At 46.8% G+C, this 16,849-nt stretch overlaps 1 protein-coding gene across 3 annotated transcripts; it reads left to right on the forward strand.

Moving 5' to 3' along the window:
- Positions 1 to 4,077: 4,077 nt before the first annotated feature.
- Positions 4,078 to 14,317, forward strand: ZCCHC9 (zinc finger CCHC-type containing 9). Of its 3 annotated transcripts, none has more exons than XM_075541232.1 (6): positions 4,078 to 4,168; positions 5,935 to 6,344; positions 10,000 to 10,150; positions 10,381 to 10,473; positions 12,444 to 12,512; positions 13,806 to 14,317. In XM_075541232.1, the coding sequence occupies exons 2-6, from the start codon at positions 5,961 to 5,963 to the stop codon at positions 13,922 to 13,924; spliced, it is 816 nt and encodes a 271-aa protein (XP_075397347.1). In that variant the 5' UTR covers positions 4,078 to 4,168; positions 5,935 to 5,960; the 3' UTR covers positions 13,925 to 14,317. The 3 variants fall into 3 exon arrangements, with proteins under 3 accessions (XP_075397347.1, XP_075397349.1, XP_075397350.1); XM_075541234.1 differs by having other exon boundaries at positions 4,153 to 4,252; XM_075541235.1 differs by lacking the exon at positions 4,078 to 4,168 and adding an exon at positions 4,397 to 4,575.
- Positions 14,318 to 16,849: the final 2,532 nt, after the last annotated feature.

Here is a 16,849-nt window from a genome sequence, read left to right on the forward strand (position 1 = left end):
CTCCACTGTGAACACTGACCCAGAAGATGGTATTTTTTATGGAAGAACGTATTTACAGTCTTTCAATGATAACTGAATGAGAAAAGTAAAATTTTAAATATCATTTACAGTGTAAGAGTAAATACATTCTAAAACAGAGTTCTAGTATGTGTAAGGGTAATTTACTAGTGTAATGTGGGTTCAAGTTAGCCAACAATCTGCCATAGCGTCTCAAGGTGGTAGAGCCCACGGCTTGGCACTGAGCTCTTGGTTTGCATCCCAATTTTACCTGTTGCTAGTTGTCGGGCCTTGGATAAGTTACTTCAGCTTTCAGAAAATCACAGCACCTTCCTCACAGGCTATCTGGTCGAATAAGGTAATACAAATCAATCACTGAGCAATCTAACAGGAAAACTTGAAAATATCTGAGAGCAGTTAGCCATTTAATAGTGATATTGTCTGCTGAATCACAAGGATTTCTAAGAGGAACTTCTACCAAATGTTATTTGCGACACACACACACATACAAAGTGAGATCTGTTCTTTTATGGGCAACCTCAATTTTTAAATTGTGTTTAAAGCTTAACACAAATTTTTATATAGTTGAATGCGCCCTCTAGTGGTATACATCATGTGCAAGGATCCTATCTGCTAAGTAAAACCTCTTGATGCCATGTCACTGAGTTCTGATGCGATGTCACTGAGTTCGTGCTTAGAACCTGATACACTGTGTTACGTTGATACACTGTGGTGTCCAGAACACTTTCACACATATTTAATGAAGCTGTTGTTAATGGATATTCTATTATCTTTAAAGATTTTCTGTACATCTGGCCTAAGATTACACTTTAATGATATGTATCATATCGAATTCCAATATTCTTATAGTACTGGATGTAATCTTTCTGTTAAAATGGCATGAGGATGATGTCTGACCCCCCCCTAACTTTCTAAGGTGGAGGATCAAGACCAACAGCCCAAGGTTGATTCCTATGAGGTGGAGTTCTACATGACTCCACTCTCCTAACTTTTTTTTTTTTTAACCAATTCTGACTTCAATTGTCTCTCCCATGGAACTTTCTACTTCTCTTTTGGGTTTGATAATTCATTGCAGTGGCCACACAGAACTCACAGACAACATGTATGATTAGGGGACCTTATTATAGAAGTAACTGGCTATAATTCTGGCTCAGAAATGCTCAAGACAGAATTCTTCTGATCAAGACAGTTACCCTTCAGTCATGCCCTATGGTAGGTCTCTCTCTGACCCACAGCCCCTCAGCCTAGCCTTTGTCCCATTCAGGCAAGGGTTACAAAACTCCTTAACTCTGCTGATCAACTAACTAGAGGTCCCTCATCCCACCAGTAAGCCTTGCTTGAAGGCATTCAGCTCTCTTATGTGGGTGGGCAAACTAGCTGCCCAAGGGCCTAGAGGTACCCCAATCTACCAGCAAGCCTCCTGCCCAAAGGCACTCAGCTCTGTCGGCTGGGAGGCCCACAGCTCTATCACATGCTAGTGTGATTGTGCTGCTCTTTCTCTGCCACAGACTAATCACCACCTCTTGCCTTCAGAAGTCAGAGTTGTCTCTGAATCAAGGAGTTCAAGCACAGGAATCTCGGGTCTGAAGACTATGCTCCGCTCCTGTCGATTGCTTGAGGTTAATGGAATTCACCTTCCCTCCATGAGATGGCGCATTTTAAGTTCAGTGGAACAGCAAACTGGTCAGCTTCCATGTTGACAGTTCCATATACCGAACCTGCATGGTCCCACCCCAAGGGTGCCACGTACCTATTTACATTAGTAGCAAATGATCCCCCTTGGTGGGTCACAAGGACCTCACATTTGCATAATCTCACCCAGTCAGTTGGTGGAGTAAAAGATTAAGGTGAGAAGAGTCATAGCAAGTTATTTAACTACGTCGCCCCTTTCTCTTGAAAAATTTGAGGGTACTTTTAAATTTGTTTTAGACAAGCACTACAAAGAATGGATTCTTCAGTCAGCTTACAAATACATACTGTTACTATGTGATAGGCGAGGTACTAGATATTAGGGAAATAATATAAACAATTAATCGTGTAATTCATCATGTAGTTACACTTTTGAAAAGTGCCATAATGAAGCTCCAACTATCATGAGTGAAAAAAATGAGATTCGGTTTACTTTGCGGTCTTTGGAAGGCTTGTGAGCTGTCAAATCTTCCTCTCTGCATGCCTACGTTCGTCTGGAAGTTCTGCTGATACCAGTTCAGTAGCAATAGCAACTCACAGGCTTCCACTGACAGGAAAGCAGCTGCTCTTGAGGAGCACTGACCCTTGGTCTCATCCACGAAAGGGAAACATCTGTCAATGAACCACTACTGTCTTTTCTGAAAGCTTCCAAAAGACCACCTCACTGCCATCAAGTCTTCTGGCTCGCAGCAACCCTAAAGCACAGGGCAGAAGTGCCCCCTTGGGTTTTGGAGACTGTATCTCTTTGCAAGGGCAGAAAGACTCATCCTTCTCCAGAGAGCAGCTGGTAGCTTCAAACTGCTGCCTTTGTGGTTAGCAGCCCAACAACCACCCATTTGAGAATACAATGTTCAGACTTATACAGTAACATTGGAAGAAATGTGTCATATGAAGGGAATAGCTTGTGTAAGTGTCAAAAAAACCAAATCACTGCAATAGAGTGGATGCCAACTCACAGCAACCCTATTGGACAGGGTAGAACTGCCCCTGTGAGTTTCCAAGACTGTGACTCCTTATGGGAGCCCCATCTTTATCCCAAAGAGCAGCCGGTGGTGTAAACTGCTGGCCTGGGGTTAGCAGCCCCACACTTCACCACTATGCTACCAGGGCTCCCACATGCAATAACCTGGGGCAATACTAAAGAACAGTAAGCATTTGAAAAACAGGGAGCCTAAGAGGCTAATGGAAGACTAGTCAAGCTGAGACTAGTGAAATGAATAGGGATAGAAGAGGCCAGGCCTTCGCACCATGTACATCGTGTGCATGGCTTCTTAGTTACAATGGGAAAAGGGCTTATGCAGGAGAGCAACAGCCTGGTCTGGCAACCTGACTTACATGAAAAAAAAAGATCATTTAGTTGTGGCACAGAAAATGCAGGCAGGGCAAAAGCATGCGCAAACCAGCGCAGTAACCCAGGTGAGAAATAATGGAAGCGGAAACACGGGTGTGCTAGTAAAGAAAAAGACGTGGGCAAATACATAAACGGTAAAAGGAGGTAAAGGCGGTGGTTGCCCTGGCAGGTGTGACAATTGCATTGGTTCAGTAGACCAATGCTGGCGGTCTCCAAATCTGAGGGGGGGGGGGAGATAAAGAGCTCAGCAGGGTAGGGTCGTTTTCTCCAGAGGACTTCTGTGAAACGACAAGGAATGCACGGCTAGGCTAGCACTGGGCAGGAGGGCTGTGAGGCACTGGTCCCAATCCAACAAGGATGCAAAAGGCCCTTTTCTGACTTGTCACACAGAGGCACTTCCACCTGTCTTGCCTCTTAGAATGCTTTTAAGTCCATCCCCTCCTCCAGCAGCCAATTTCACCAGCAGAATCTTTTTCTCCCACCCCGAAGTCCACTTCAAAGTTCAAATCTAAAGGCAGTCTTTCTGGAATCCAGCCCCCCCCGCCCCCCCACTGATCCCCTACGACAAAACAAAACTGCCGTCCGATCGGTCACTTGACACATAAACTCACTGCTTTCGAGTCGATTCCGACTCACAGCTACCCTACGGGGTTTTCATGTTTGCAATTTTTTGTTCAACCAGAAGGCCTCGTCTTTTCCCTTCTGAGCCGCGGCTGGTGCGTTTGAAAAACCGACGTTACGATTGATTAGCAGCTCAACGCCTAACGCACAGCGCCACCAGGGCTCCGCACATGCCGCCGGGCAATGATTTCTCCTCCCGGCGATCTCGCCAAGCAAGCTGTCGGTTTCCAGAGGAAGCATCCACGGAGCGGGCTTCCTCTCTGGGTGGCCAGCGTCCGGCAGGGATCCGTCCAGCCCCAGACGCTCTATAAGCGGCCACTCAGCCGCGTCCACCCACGCCGGCGGAGACGCGGCCCGACTATGCAGCCGGCGTGGACTCACCGGAAGTGACGCGCGCTCCAGGTCAGTGCAGTTCCGGCCCAGAGTGTAGCCCTGAGGGGCGGGCTTCTCTGGCTGGCCGACTCGCCTGCTCTGGAGGATTCACGCGCGGTAAGAAGCCCCGCGCGGCCGGGCGACCCGGGCACTACGATGCCGCGGTGTCCCCGCGTCTGTTCCGCGGGCCTTCCCGGCACGGTCCGTGGGAAGCGGGGGAGGGAAGTCGGGAGCTTCCCAGGGCGCCCGCTCGGGAGGGAGGGGGGCTCTGGGGCGGGAGAACGGCCCCGGCGGTGGGCCAGTGGCTCGGAACGGCTTCCAGCCTGCCAACCCGGGCCCTCGCACCTCGGGCTCATGGCACGCTGCTCTCCGGGGCCCGGGTGATCCGCGTCCTGGTGACAGGCAGGACTCTCCGCGCCGCGTGTGCTAAAGGGGCGTGCAGTGTCAGTGTTGCGTGACGTCCGGGTTTGCGGGAGCTGAGACTGGTGATTGGTGCCCGAAATGCTCCCCTAAGTACGTAGCAGGTCAGTCGTTGCAAATCGGTGTCTAAAAGCTCTGGGCTGGAAGTAGCCCAAGCCCCGAAGGCATTCCCCCCACTCCCGTCCCGTGTTAACAAGGCGCCTGCTCGTTGTGTGGGGTAGAAAGGGCTATCCCGTGAACAGCTCATTGGGAAACCTTATTCATGGAGTCCGTAACCCAGATCCTGCGCTGCTGGCGTCCTTTTCTCAAACTCAACGTTTCAATGCCCAAACTGCCCTCTTGGTGTTTAGGATTGCTTGGGGAAGGGTCCCTAAACCAAACTTCCTGCCATGACTGACAGTGTTGACTCAGAGCGGCCCTAGAGGACAGGGTAGAACTGCACACACACGCCCCCCCCTCCCGCCCCCGCGGGGAGTTTCCGAAAAGGGGTAACTCTGCTGGAGTAGAAAGCCTCCCATGGGTGCTGCTGGTGGTTTTGAACTCTTGGACTTTCTGTTAGCCGCCCCATGCCTAACCACTATGCCAAGTGTATGTACCTAGATGGAGGATATGACAAACAAACAGTAGTTTTACATTTTGATACTTTTGTTTAATAAAAGTCAGTGCGTTTGTTGCTGACTAGAGGGTCGGTGGTTGGAAGTTTGCAGCCACTCAGCGGGAGAGATGTGGCGGTCTACTGCACAGATTCCCACACAGCCTGGGAAATCCCACAGGACCGCTCCTCCGCCTTACAGGGTCAGAATCACCTCAGCAGGACGGGCTTGGGGTTGGGTTTTTTGTTGTTGGCATTGCTTTTTGATAAGCGTTTTTGATTTTCTTCCCGGTGTCACACCAGCTCTGCTAAGGGTTCAATTTACATTACAGGCTTACCGATACAGCATATTGTAAAAACAAATATAGAAATGGATAGCTAGGTCTGACCCCAGGTGGTACAGATCACTTGCTTGACTACTAACTTAAAGTTTGGCTGTTTGAACTCACCCCTTAGCACCATGGTCGAAAAGGTGTGGCAAACGGCTTCCATAAAGACTGACTCACTCACTGCAGTTGAGTCAATTCCAATCATGTTGGCAGGGTGGAACTGCCTATGTTGCTTTCTACGACTACATCTTTTGGGAACAGAGCTCCACCTTTCTCGTGAGCAACTGGTGGGTTTGAACTGCTCACCTTTAGGGTAGAGTAGCACTGGTGCTTCTAAAGATTGTAGACAAGAAAACTCTATGGGATAGTTCTACGATCGCCCTAAGTACAAATTGACTCAGTGGCAACAAATATGGTTTTTGTTTGTTGATTTTGATGTCTCCCTCCAGTAAATAGTGTTTTAGTAAGTATAAACTTCGACAGCCAGCCCATGTGATGTGGCATGTGTCTTTTGATGACTAATCACCTATGCTGTCTCACAGATTGATCAGGTACAGCTTGGGAAACCATGACCAGGTGGGCACGAGTTACGGCCACCGCTAACAAGAGACCCTTGGCAGCAACACCATGGCAGGATATGAAGAAGGGACCCAATGACGGAGGAAGTCAAAGCCAAGCCAAGGGGAAATCATTCGAAGCCCATGGACTGTCCCTTAAAAATGACACACTCCAAACAAAACACAAAAAGAACAAAAAGAAAAAGGAGTACTTAAATGAAGATGTGAATGGGTTCATGGACTACCTAAGGCAGAGCTCACAGGTGGCTCACGATGGGGAGAGGGGAGCCGCTGTCCACGCGGAAATCAGGGAAGACATTGCACTTGCTCTAAAGAAAGACAGTCGGAGGGAAGGAAGAAGATTAAAAAGGCAAACAGCAAAGAAAAATGCAATGGTAAGATCATTACTACCATGTTTTAGATGTCGAGAAACTTTAATACACAAATTATGTAGCAGATGGATAAAGTATCTTTATAAAACTAGCAGCTACCACGTCCTTTTTTTAATAGTACTGCTACTGCCTGTACGTTCCTCAAGGAGCCCCAGGGGCATGGTGGTTAATTACTGGGCTGCTCACTGCAAGGTTGGCCTTTCAAAACTCCCAGCCACTCCTCAGGAGAAAGATGAGGCTTTCTACTCCCGTAAATGCTTATGTCTGGGAAACCCACAGGGGCAGTTCTACCCTATCGTGTAGGGTTGCTATGAGTTGAAATCGACTCAGTGGTAGTGAGTGTGAGTTTTTATATATTCTTCGAAGGAGCCCAGGTAGCCTACTGAGTTAAGTGTTGGGCTGCTAATGGCCAGATTGATGGTTCAGATCCAAGAGCAGCTCTGTGGGGAAAAAGATGAGTCTGTCTACAACTATACACATTTATAGTCTGAGAAAACCTAAGGAGAAATTCTGCTCTGCCCTATAGAGTCAGCATGAGTTGGAATCGACTCGATGGCAGTGGACTTGGTCTGAGTATATGTCCCTGAGGAGCTCTGGTGGTCGTGTGCGCTATATGTTGGGCAGCTGAGATTATAGCCAAGAAATCATATGAAGCAATTCTATAGGAGACCGTAGAATTTCCCTCGTAGGTTTCCAAAAAGAGAGCCTCATCTTTCTCCTGAGAAGCAGCTGGTAGTTTTGAACTGCTTACCTCGTGGTTAGCCACTCCATGTGGAATCCACTGCTCTACAAGGCTCCTTTTGTTGGACACAGGAACTGAAATGTATAGATAAGTATAGCTATTTTCCTTTCTGTAGGAGAAGTTCCACTGTCACCAAGTAAGTGGGATACCGCCTAAGAAACAAGACTTATCCATTCTGCTTCAGTGTCTTATTAGAATTACTCAACGTAGAAGACTGATGCTTCACTTGTGCAGCCTCTATAAACGTCGCTGACCATTTTCAGAATTAGTCCTATATGTTGTCATACTTAGACATGATTGTTTAAAAATTATATTTCGATTCGGATGGGGATAGAGTTGTGCTTGCATTTTAAATTAATTATAGTTTTAATCAGAGAAGTTAATCTAAAGCCTACAGATAATCATGCTGACACAGGCAATATGACAAATTGCATGCTAGTTCAAAAGATTAATATTAAGGCTAAAATTAATTAATTAAATATTTTGTTTTGTCTTGTTTTTCTATTTTATAAAGCGGAAGTAGTCCTGGTGCTGCATTGGATTAAGGGTTGGGCTGCCAACCACAAGGTCAGCACTTCAGACCCACCGAACCCAAACCAAACTCACTGCCATTGAGTCCATGCCGACTTGAGTTGACCCACTAGAATAGGGTGGACCTGCCGCTCTTTATGGGAGTGAAAATCCCCATCTGTCTCCTGAGGAGCGGCTTGGGGTTTCAAACTACTGACCTTGCTGCTAGCAGCCCCACCAGGGACCACTAAGATTTACACTCCTGGAAACCCTAACGATCAGTTCTGCTGTGCTCTGTATTGTCACCGTCAATCAACAGCTGTTGAGTTAACAGAGATGGGTTTTGGTTTGTTGTTTGTTTGTTTATACCTTGCTTGGACCTACTTTCTTCCCCCCCCCCCCATTTTTAATCATTTATTGGGGGCTTGTACAACTCTTAGCACAATCCATTCATCCATTGTGTCAAGCACATTTGTATATTTGTTGCCATCATCATTTTTGAAACATTTTCTTTCTATTTGAGCCCTTGGTATCAGTTCCTCATCCCCCCCCTTACCTTCCCCACCTTCCCTCATGACCCCGTAATAATTTATAAATTATTATTATTTTTTCATGTCTTACACTGTCCGATGTCGCCTTTCACCCACTTTTCTGTTGTTCGACCCCCTGGGAAGAGGTTATATGTAGATAATTGTGATCGGTTCCTCCCTTCTCCCCCAACTTTCCCCTTACCCTCCTGGTATGACTTTTCTCAATATTGGCCCTGAGGGGGTTATCTGTCCTGGATTCCCTGTGTTTCCAGCTCTTATCTGTACCCGTGTACATGCTCTGGTCTAGCCAAATTTTGAAGGTAGAATGGGGTCACAATAGGGTGTGTGTGTGTGGAGGAAGCCATAAAAAACTAGAGGAAAGCTGTGTTTCATTGGTGCTATACTGCACCCTGACTGGCTTGTCTCCTCCCCGTGACCCTTCTTTAAGGGTATGTCCAATTGTCTGCAGATGGGCTTTGGGTCTCTACTCTGCACTCCCCCTCATTCACAGTGACATGATTTTTTCTTCTGGGTCTTAGATGCTTGATACCTGATCCTATCAGTACTTCATGGATGACACAGACTGGTGTGCTTCTTCCATGTGGGCATTGTTGCTTCTGAGGTAGATGGTCGCTTGCTTATTTTTCAAGCCTTTAAGACTCCAGATGCGTTATCTTTTAATAGCCGGGCACCATCAGCTTTCTTCACCACATTTGCTTATGCACCTGGAAGGTGAGCATCATGGAATGCCAGGTTATTAGAACAAAGTGTTCTTGTATTGAGGGAGTACATGAGTAGAGGCCCAATGTCCATCTGCTACCTTAATATTAAACCTATAAATATGTGCACATAGATCTATTTCCCTATTGTCATATGTAAGTATATTTACACACGTACATGCCTGCATTTAGCTCTCTGTAAATGTTCTTTGCCTCCTAGTTTTTTCCTCTATTTCCTTAGGGACCTACTTTCAAGTTGTTTTCTTGCTCATGTTTTTAACAGCTCATCCTAGCAGCAGATTTGAGATGTCACCAAATCGATACAGAGATTTATTTACCAGGCACCTCTCTCTCCACAGAAGCACCCACATTAGATTTTAGGATCATGCGCGGCATTTGAATTTGGTGAGGGTTAGGCTGTAGAGACCAAGACAGAACTGTCAGGCCGATGGAGAGCACCCTGATCCAGAAGCCAAGGATTCTTCCCGGTAGCTTCTTTTGCAGTTGTAATATCAGTACCTTTTCCTTGTTTGAATCAGCTCATTCCAAAGGTAAAAATCATTCAGGAATTGGAAAACACAGAGCATCTTTTTTTTTCTCATAAATTATGAAACAGGAACACAGGGCAGTGAGGACATAATTGCAAAGTGTTACGTATTTCCATTTTCATGTGTCTGTTTAGAAGTAGGCATATTCTGAAAGATCCAAGAAAGACAATGTACTTTTTATATTTCATTTTCTGTATGAAAATATCTCAACCCACTTGGACCCCTAGTTGATTCAATTATGTGGACTTTAGAACCACAAATATAATTTTGAGTGAAAGCGTTACAGCCATTGTTTATCATCTACATCACTACTAATGAAATTGCCATGTTTACTTAATTCATTTAACAATTGCCTCCCACAAAGCCAATCATACCCTTGACTCTGAGATGGATGGGTTTGTGTGCTGAGGATCTCCAAAAGCACTTGAGACCCTCTGATGGAAATGGCATTTCAGTAATGTGGGAAATCCTTTTTTCCATAGATAAACGTTTCTAAAGGGCTGCAGTCGTAACTTTCCTGTGGGAAAAGTTTCAAGAATCTTTTGAGAATACGATTTGGTGAGCGGTGTACTATTGTAGTGTGGAAACTCACTCTCTCTCCTCCTCCAGGTCTGTTTCCATTGCAGACAACCTGGACATGGCATTGCAGACTGCCCCGCTGCCCTTGACACTCAGGATGCAGGCACTGGCATATGCTACCGATGCGGGTCCACAGAGCACGAAATAACTAAGTGCAAAGCTAAAGTGGACATAGCTCTTGGTAAGTTTCTCTTCAGTTAGTGGAGAAAGCGGCTCAGAAGGAACCCACTGATTATTTGTCCGACAGCGTTTCGTAGGGGCATGCCGCTTACGATTTTGAAATCATAGGAACTGATCTTTTCGGTTATGTAAAAAAATACATCTTCTGTACAAAGTACCTTTACAATAATGTGAGCAACACATTTTACCGGACACACACGTCACCTCACCAAGCACTGTTAATTCTCACAGGTGAATTTCCTTTCGCAAAATGTTTCGTGTGTGGGGAGATGGGGCACCTGTCCAGATCTTGTCCTGAGAACCCCAAGGGCGTCTATGCTGATGGTGAGTACTGCGCCCCTCAGCTCTGCAGCCATGCGGAGCCTAGCACTGACGAGTCTCCCCATTTTCACCCCACGGCAATTGTGTGCACTGAGCTTCCCTTTTAACATGCTTTGATAGTTGATGAGTTTCTGTTTTGAAATATAACAGAAGCAGAGGGCTAGTATCTTGATACTAATAGAAGATTTAAAAACGAATGCTGGGTATTGACTCACAACTGACTAGGCTATCCTGAAGAGAAGGGCTAGTTCGTACTACCCTTTCAATAATTGAGATACTTTTGTTTCTGGTGGTGTGTTTTTGTTTTTTCAGTTTATTGTCTCACAATAGCTTTCGGATCTTGACTCAGCTAGCATGTTCAGATCCTGAAATCAAGTCTGTGATGGTGAAAGCTGTAAGGAGGAGAGTCTCCTCTGAATATGGGTGTCCACGCACAGGCCAGCGTGCCTGTGGCTAGTGCCCTGAGCTTGTAGACCCCGCTCATCTCCTGTCCCGGGTGAAGCCCAGTGGAAGAGGAGAGCTCTTTTTAATGTCTCTGGCACCGCTATCCACTAGTTGTGGGACTTAAGCCAAGACTCAATTCTCTCATCCTGTTGTCCTCACTTACGAGATGTCGCTGATAAAGTAGCATTTCATTGTGCCGAATGAAGTAGGCCCATCGTGGAAGGGTAAGTGTCCTGAGACACTATTATAAGAGTCAAGGAAAGGGTTTGACACAAGAAGCAGTGCTCTAGGATGCTCACCAGGAGGGTATGGGAAGACACAACCTGAATCAGCATTTCACCTGAAAAAGTAATTTTCTTTCATATTTTAATATCTGTGAAATCAGGATATGTCCTCCCATCACCCAGTGGTGTGTATTTGGCAGGATTTTTTTTTCATTCTGGGTAGTATATCAACTAATAATCCATTTATCACCAGTGGCATTCCTGAACTGATGCGTTATTGTATTTTCCTAGAAGAATTACTGTGAAGAGTAAATGGCATTATTTCAGTGCCTCTTCCACTCTGCGCTTCCTGGCGTATAAAGTGGCAGAGAAGCCAAGGCTTGCTCACAGGTGCCTTCTCAAGGTGAACTTCTGAGACAGACCAGGTTACGTGCTGATGAGAAGGCGGCCGCGGACGTCAGTCAGTGTTGAAGTTTGTCTCAGTGACCGTTTGACTGCGCTGTGAGAGTCATAGTGGTTAACACTTGCCCCTTAAGCGTCCCACACCTGTAGTGGCGCTGAGGTGAGTTTCTGAGCCTGGAATGGTGCTTACATGAGGCAAATTGCCGTTTTTACCAGGATTAGGGTGCCTGACAGAAGGCCTCTGGAACGAAAGCTAATTTTCTTGGCTTCCTGACTGCGGAGGAGCCCTCGTGGCATAGCGTGCCACACATGGGGCTGCCAACCGCTGGCCTAACCCACCAGGTGCGCCAAGGAAGAAAGATGGGGCTGACTGCGCCCGTTCTTTGCTGCTCCACAGGGTCGCCGTGAGTCAGACTGGGCTGGAGGGTAGTGAGCCCAGTCGGATGTCCCCTTCTGATGTGTGGAGCACAGCGATGGCTTCTGACACTTTGGGGAAGCCATTGACCAGTTCATTGGAGATTTTGATAAAATTCTGGACAGTTGCCTTGAAACACAATATCCGAATACAACTCTCACTCAGAAGGGTGAGGGTTCACAGACCCAGGCTTGTGTGTGTGTCGCTGGTGGATGGGTGCCTTCCCCTGTCTGCTCTGCCTCCCCCAAGAAGGCCAGGTGCAAGACACCGTGGATCGCTACAGTGTTGTACGTTGGGAAATTTAGAAGGGTGGCAAACGAACTTACTAGGAGCTATGGCATCCACCTGCGTAGAAAACCAGTGAGGCAACAGACAGCAACCTCTCCTGTTGGCAGTGATGCGCGACCAAATAAAACACGAGTGCCTGGCAACATCCAAAGGCCTGTGTGCATATGAGGTGACATTCAGTGATCTCATTCCCTTAACAGGTGGTGGCTGCAGACTTTGTGGGTCCGTGCAACACTATCAGAAAGACTGCCCGGAAACGAAGACCTCCGGTAAGATTGCTGAGCTCCGGGGTCGGGGGTCGGGGTGGGGGTTAGTGCCTCTCTGCCCTCCCTTCTGTAAGATTGCTGAGCACCAGGGAGAATGGGGAGGTTAGTGCCTCTCTGCCCTCCCTTTAGGAGCACTCCTGTAGAGGACCGTTCACTGGAAGGCAGCATTGCCAGTGGTCCACACAGGACTGAGAAACTTTGAGCATCAACTGTGGCTCTCACTTGGAATAAAAATCCCCAAAGCACGACCATTGAGTCTTTGAGGAACCTGATTTTTCAAAGTATTTTATTACAAATGCTTGTATTTGCTCCCTAATGAATTTATGGATCAGTTTCTAATAGAGCTCAGAATTCAGTTCCTCACAGAGAAGTTATAATACACAGAGAAAAAAATTTTAATACGAAGATAGCTTTTTCAATTTGTCTTATGATTGAGGATCCTCGCCTACATATGTTTTGCTTTGGGTTTACCTGAAGGAGTCAGCATTGATCTTGAGAACGCCCACTGTGGTAAAAATGTGTTGTCTGAATAGCAACTGGCCATCAGTTTTCTTCCCAATGAGATCCGAGCTGTGGGAGTCAAAACCACGATGAATCTCCTGGATGCCTATGGCAGGCGCTCGGGGACCCAGAGACTGTCGCCACAGCGCTTTCCCTGAAGTGAAAGACGATACATCTGTGAAAGAGCTCCTGGGGGGGGGGAGACGAGACCACAGTGCCTTCCGTTCTGTGTGGTCACAGTACCCCACGCATGACTCGGCCCGTGTGCTCTGGTTGACTGTCTTGTCTAGAGGAAGATGGTTCTGACTACCTCGTCTGCAGTGAGATTGAGAGGGGGATTTGAATTTTCCCTCCTGGGAGTATTGCCACTTCCCAAGTGACGAGACTGACAAGCAGATGTATAATTTCACAGGTGGAATCTCGTGCATTTAAAACAGGGGCTTCCTCAGACTCTCTGTTTACAGACTCTTGGCATTCATCGACTGTCACGATGAACTCTGGGAAAGAATGAATGCGCTTTCTCATCAGTTTGTGCATTGCAAAGCAAGGGCTGCATTTCCCTAATTGGGATGAGAAGTTGCCGGTGGCACTCTGAAATCAAGGGTTATAATCAATTACAGAATTGCTCCCTTTCCTTTAGTGACGGCGTCTTCACTCCTGGTGATTATTCATATCAAACGCAGCTCCTCAGTGCGCCCTCTCCCATGCTAAGTGGCTGGCTTTGGTGATATTCTGTGTGTCTTTTTTTTTTAATTTCCGTGTTTCTTACACTCTGGCTTTTCTCTTCTGTCGCAGATCGAGTGGTCACGGTTGGTCGCTGGGAAAAGGGAATGAGTGCAGACCATGAAGACATTTTGGATGCTCCCAAGCTGCAGGCACCCAAAACCAAGTTGCCCAAAGTTGTTCATTTCTGAACATGTCTGCTTCACCAGAGGGCACTGGGCTTCCTGTCACAGCCAAGCCTCGTGTCCTGAGTTTGGCCAGCCAAGGAGGACCTTCTTCCACTGTTTGGATAACCCCCCTGGAAAAAAGTCCTCAATGTGTACATGAACGTCTCCAAAACACAATGAACACACAGAACCTTGGTATACATAGGCTGTTACGTACCTGATTTTCACAATCCCCTTTTCTTAAAAACAATCACGCATTAATGCAAGCCAGCTGTAAACAAAAGGTCTATTTGCCTTTGAAGATCACCTTTTCTCATCATGTTTTCTTCAAAATAGAAATCTTATTATTACAATAGAAATGTATTTTAAATGGCCACAGAATTGCTGTATTTTTACAGTCTGGAATAAAAGTTATTACTTGGCTGTGTCGGAGTGCTAACTTTTGCACAGCATCAGCCCTGGTCCACCAGCGTGCCCGGAACCTTTCCTTTCAGAACATCTTTGCACAGTTGTGAAGCATCTTAGCGCCGATAAAGAGAGGGTTTGGTTAAATTTTGTTTTCTTCTGGCAGAGAGAATGAGGGATATTTCAGAGTAAATTTGAAGGCACTTCAGTATAACAACAACTCTAGAGAAATTCTTACCGACTGTCTTTGTGACAGAGTTGTCACCGTATCGCACCTCTTATACTGGTGACCTGTGACACGTGTGTTTTCTCTGGGTTTCAGAGCCTGGAGGCTGGAGTTCAGGGCACTGGCTCTTGGGCGAGGCTCTTTCTCTGGTGGCTCTGGGGGGACAGCCCTTGCCTCTTAGCTTTGCTGCCCCCTAGTCCATGATTCCTTGGTGAGCACTTCCCCAGTGTGGACTGTCTGCCCGTTTTAGGATTCAGCAGTGAGTAAACTTAGGACACACCCTCGCGGATATGGCTCCTTAGCATAACCCTTTCCTCACCTGGCATGGGACAGCTCTTGAGAGAACTGCACGTGGCAAATAATGGGATTTCCCCCACAAACTGGAACCCTGATGTACACAGGGAAGAAAGATGAGGCTCTAGTTAGACACCCACAGGACAGTTCTGTCTTACAGGCTTGCTCTGAGCCTGAATCAGCTTGATGTCAGTGAGTAAGTGTGCACAGCCACAGGGGGCTAGGATTCTTAGATATTGGAGGACAAGGGGGTCACAATTCAATCTGTGCCCCCAAGATCCAGTTGGTACCATTTCCTCAGAACGATGGTACAAAACGTCAAAGTCACCCGCATTTTGACGGCATGTTTTAGATGAGTCCGGGTGAGATGGAAGCCTCCCCATAATAGAACACTAATCAGAGACCCATTAGCTGCTTTGTTTGATTTGATGAATACATGCATACTTAATACATATACTTTAGAAGGCTTAACGCCACCATTGTACTGTATAATGGGATGACTGGTGGACTGTGTACTTCATTTGGAATTTTACCTGATTGGATGCATTTGTAACTGAAGGAAGTGATTAGTTACTGATGCCTTGACAGCAAAATATTTACCAAATATGCAAGGAAACACTTCTCTGTTTTAATGTCTCCACGACTCCACAGTTCTACTCTTAATAGGAGTTGTTCTTTCACTGTCAGTGTGAGAGGAAAACATGGTGACGAAATAGCGTGCAGCGTGTCATTTGGAAGTTGCACCGTTCAGGCAGCTGGAGGACGGCAATGCTTTATCCTAAATGCCTGCGTGTCAGCCGCCCCAGATCCCAAACTGCCAGCAAGTAGCTCCGGACTCGGAGCGAGCCTGTGGGACAGAGTAGAACTGCCCTGCCCTGTAGGCTCCTGAGGCTGTGGGTCTTGACGGGAATAGAAAGTCGCCTCTTCCTCTAGCAGAATGACTGGTGGTTTCAAACTGCTGACCTCGTGGTCAGCAGACCAATTCATAACCCACTAGGCCATCCGGACTCCTTCTGCCAGACTCAGGGTAGTGTACTCAGCTGTGATCTGGTGATCTGTGTAGAGTGCTAATGAGTGTCCTCTAAGGTGCCTGTCTAGTTTTTAGTATCCACTGCAATGGCTATGCAGAACCTCAAGACAAAAGTCCTGATCAAAGGATGCTAAGCAGCTGCAGTGAGAAATGCTCTGGGTAGTTGTTTACCGGAGTGTGTTGTTACAAAGTTTCAGGTCTGCTAATAAATGCCCATAGGGGTATACCACTCTGCTGGAAACCTTAACCCCCATGTTCCTTGGGTCAGCAAACCCCTAACTCCCTGAATTAAAAGCCCAAAGGCAACCCATTCCAGAAAGCCTCAACCCAAAGCCACTCAGTTTGACCTCCATCGATTAACAAGAACTTCCCCAATTAAGTGTCCAGAGGCACCCCACTCTGCAAGCCAGCCTCCTGAACAAAAGCACTCATCGTAACTTGCTCTGTGGGTTGGGAAGTTCATCACTATGTTTCCTGCTCTCATTCCTGGTTCTACTGCTGCTCCTCAGATGTCACAGCTGTCTCCTGGACCCAGGAGGTTCACTGCGCAGGAGTCTGCCACTCCTGGGTCTTGCTGCTAATGAGAGTCCTCCTGTTCTCAGAGGGAACCTTTGATACACAGCAAGATTGGGCTTAGGCAATCCTGTTCACAATTACTTCCGGTTAATCCTACCATTATCTTTCCCCCACCATCTTACCAGACGGCTGCAGGGAAGGGTCTTTGGGGGGAGTTAAGAGACTGGCTAGAAGAGCCACATTACATAATCCACTGCCCCCGCCGTCTTCCAAAGAGTCAACCGTTGCTAACCTGGTGTGCCAGGTGTACCCTGTGACAGGGGGCCACTGTGAGTTGAAGTGGACTTAATGGCACCTGACAACAACAAAGTATTGTCTGTCTCTCCCAGTGACAGTGCGAGTCTCATGAAAGCCAAGAGTTTTGTCTTCTGTTCGTTCCTGGAATTCCAGAGACCTGGTACCTTGTCTGGTACAAACT

The sequence above is a fragment of the Tenrec ecaudatus genome, chromosome 2, assembly GCF_050624435.1.
Source record: "Tenrec ecaudatus isolate mTenEca1 chromosome 2, mTenEca1.hap1, whole genome shotgun sequence".
Lineage (NCBI taxonomy): Eukaryota > Metazoa > Chordata > Mammalia > Afrosoricida > Tenrecidae > Tenrec > Tenrec ecaudatus.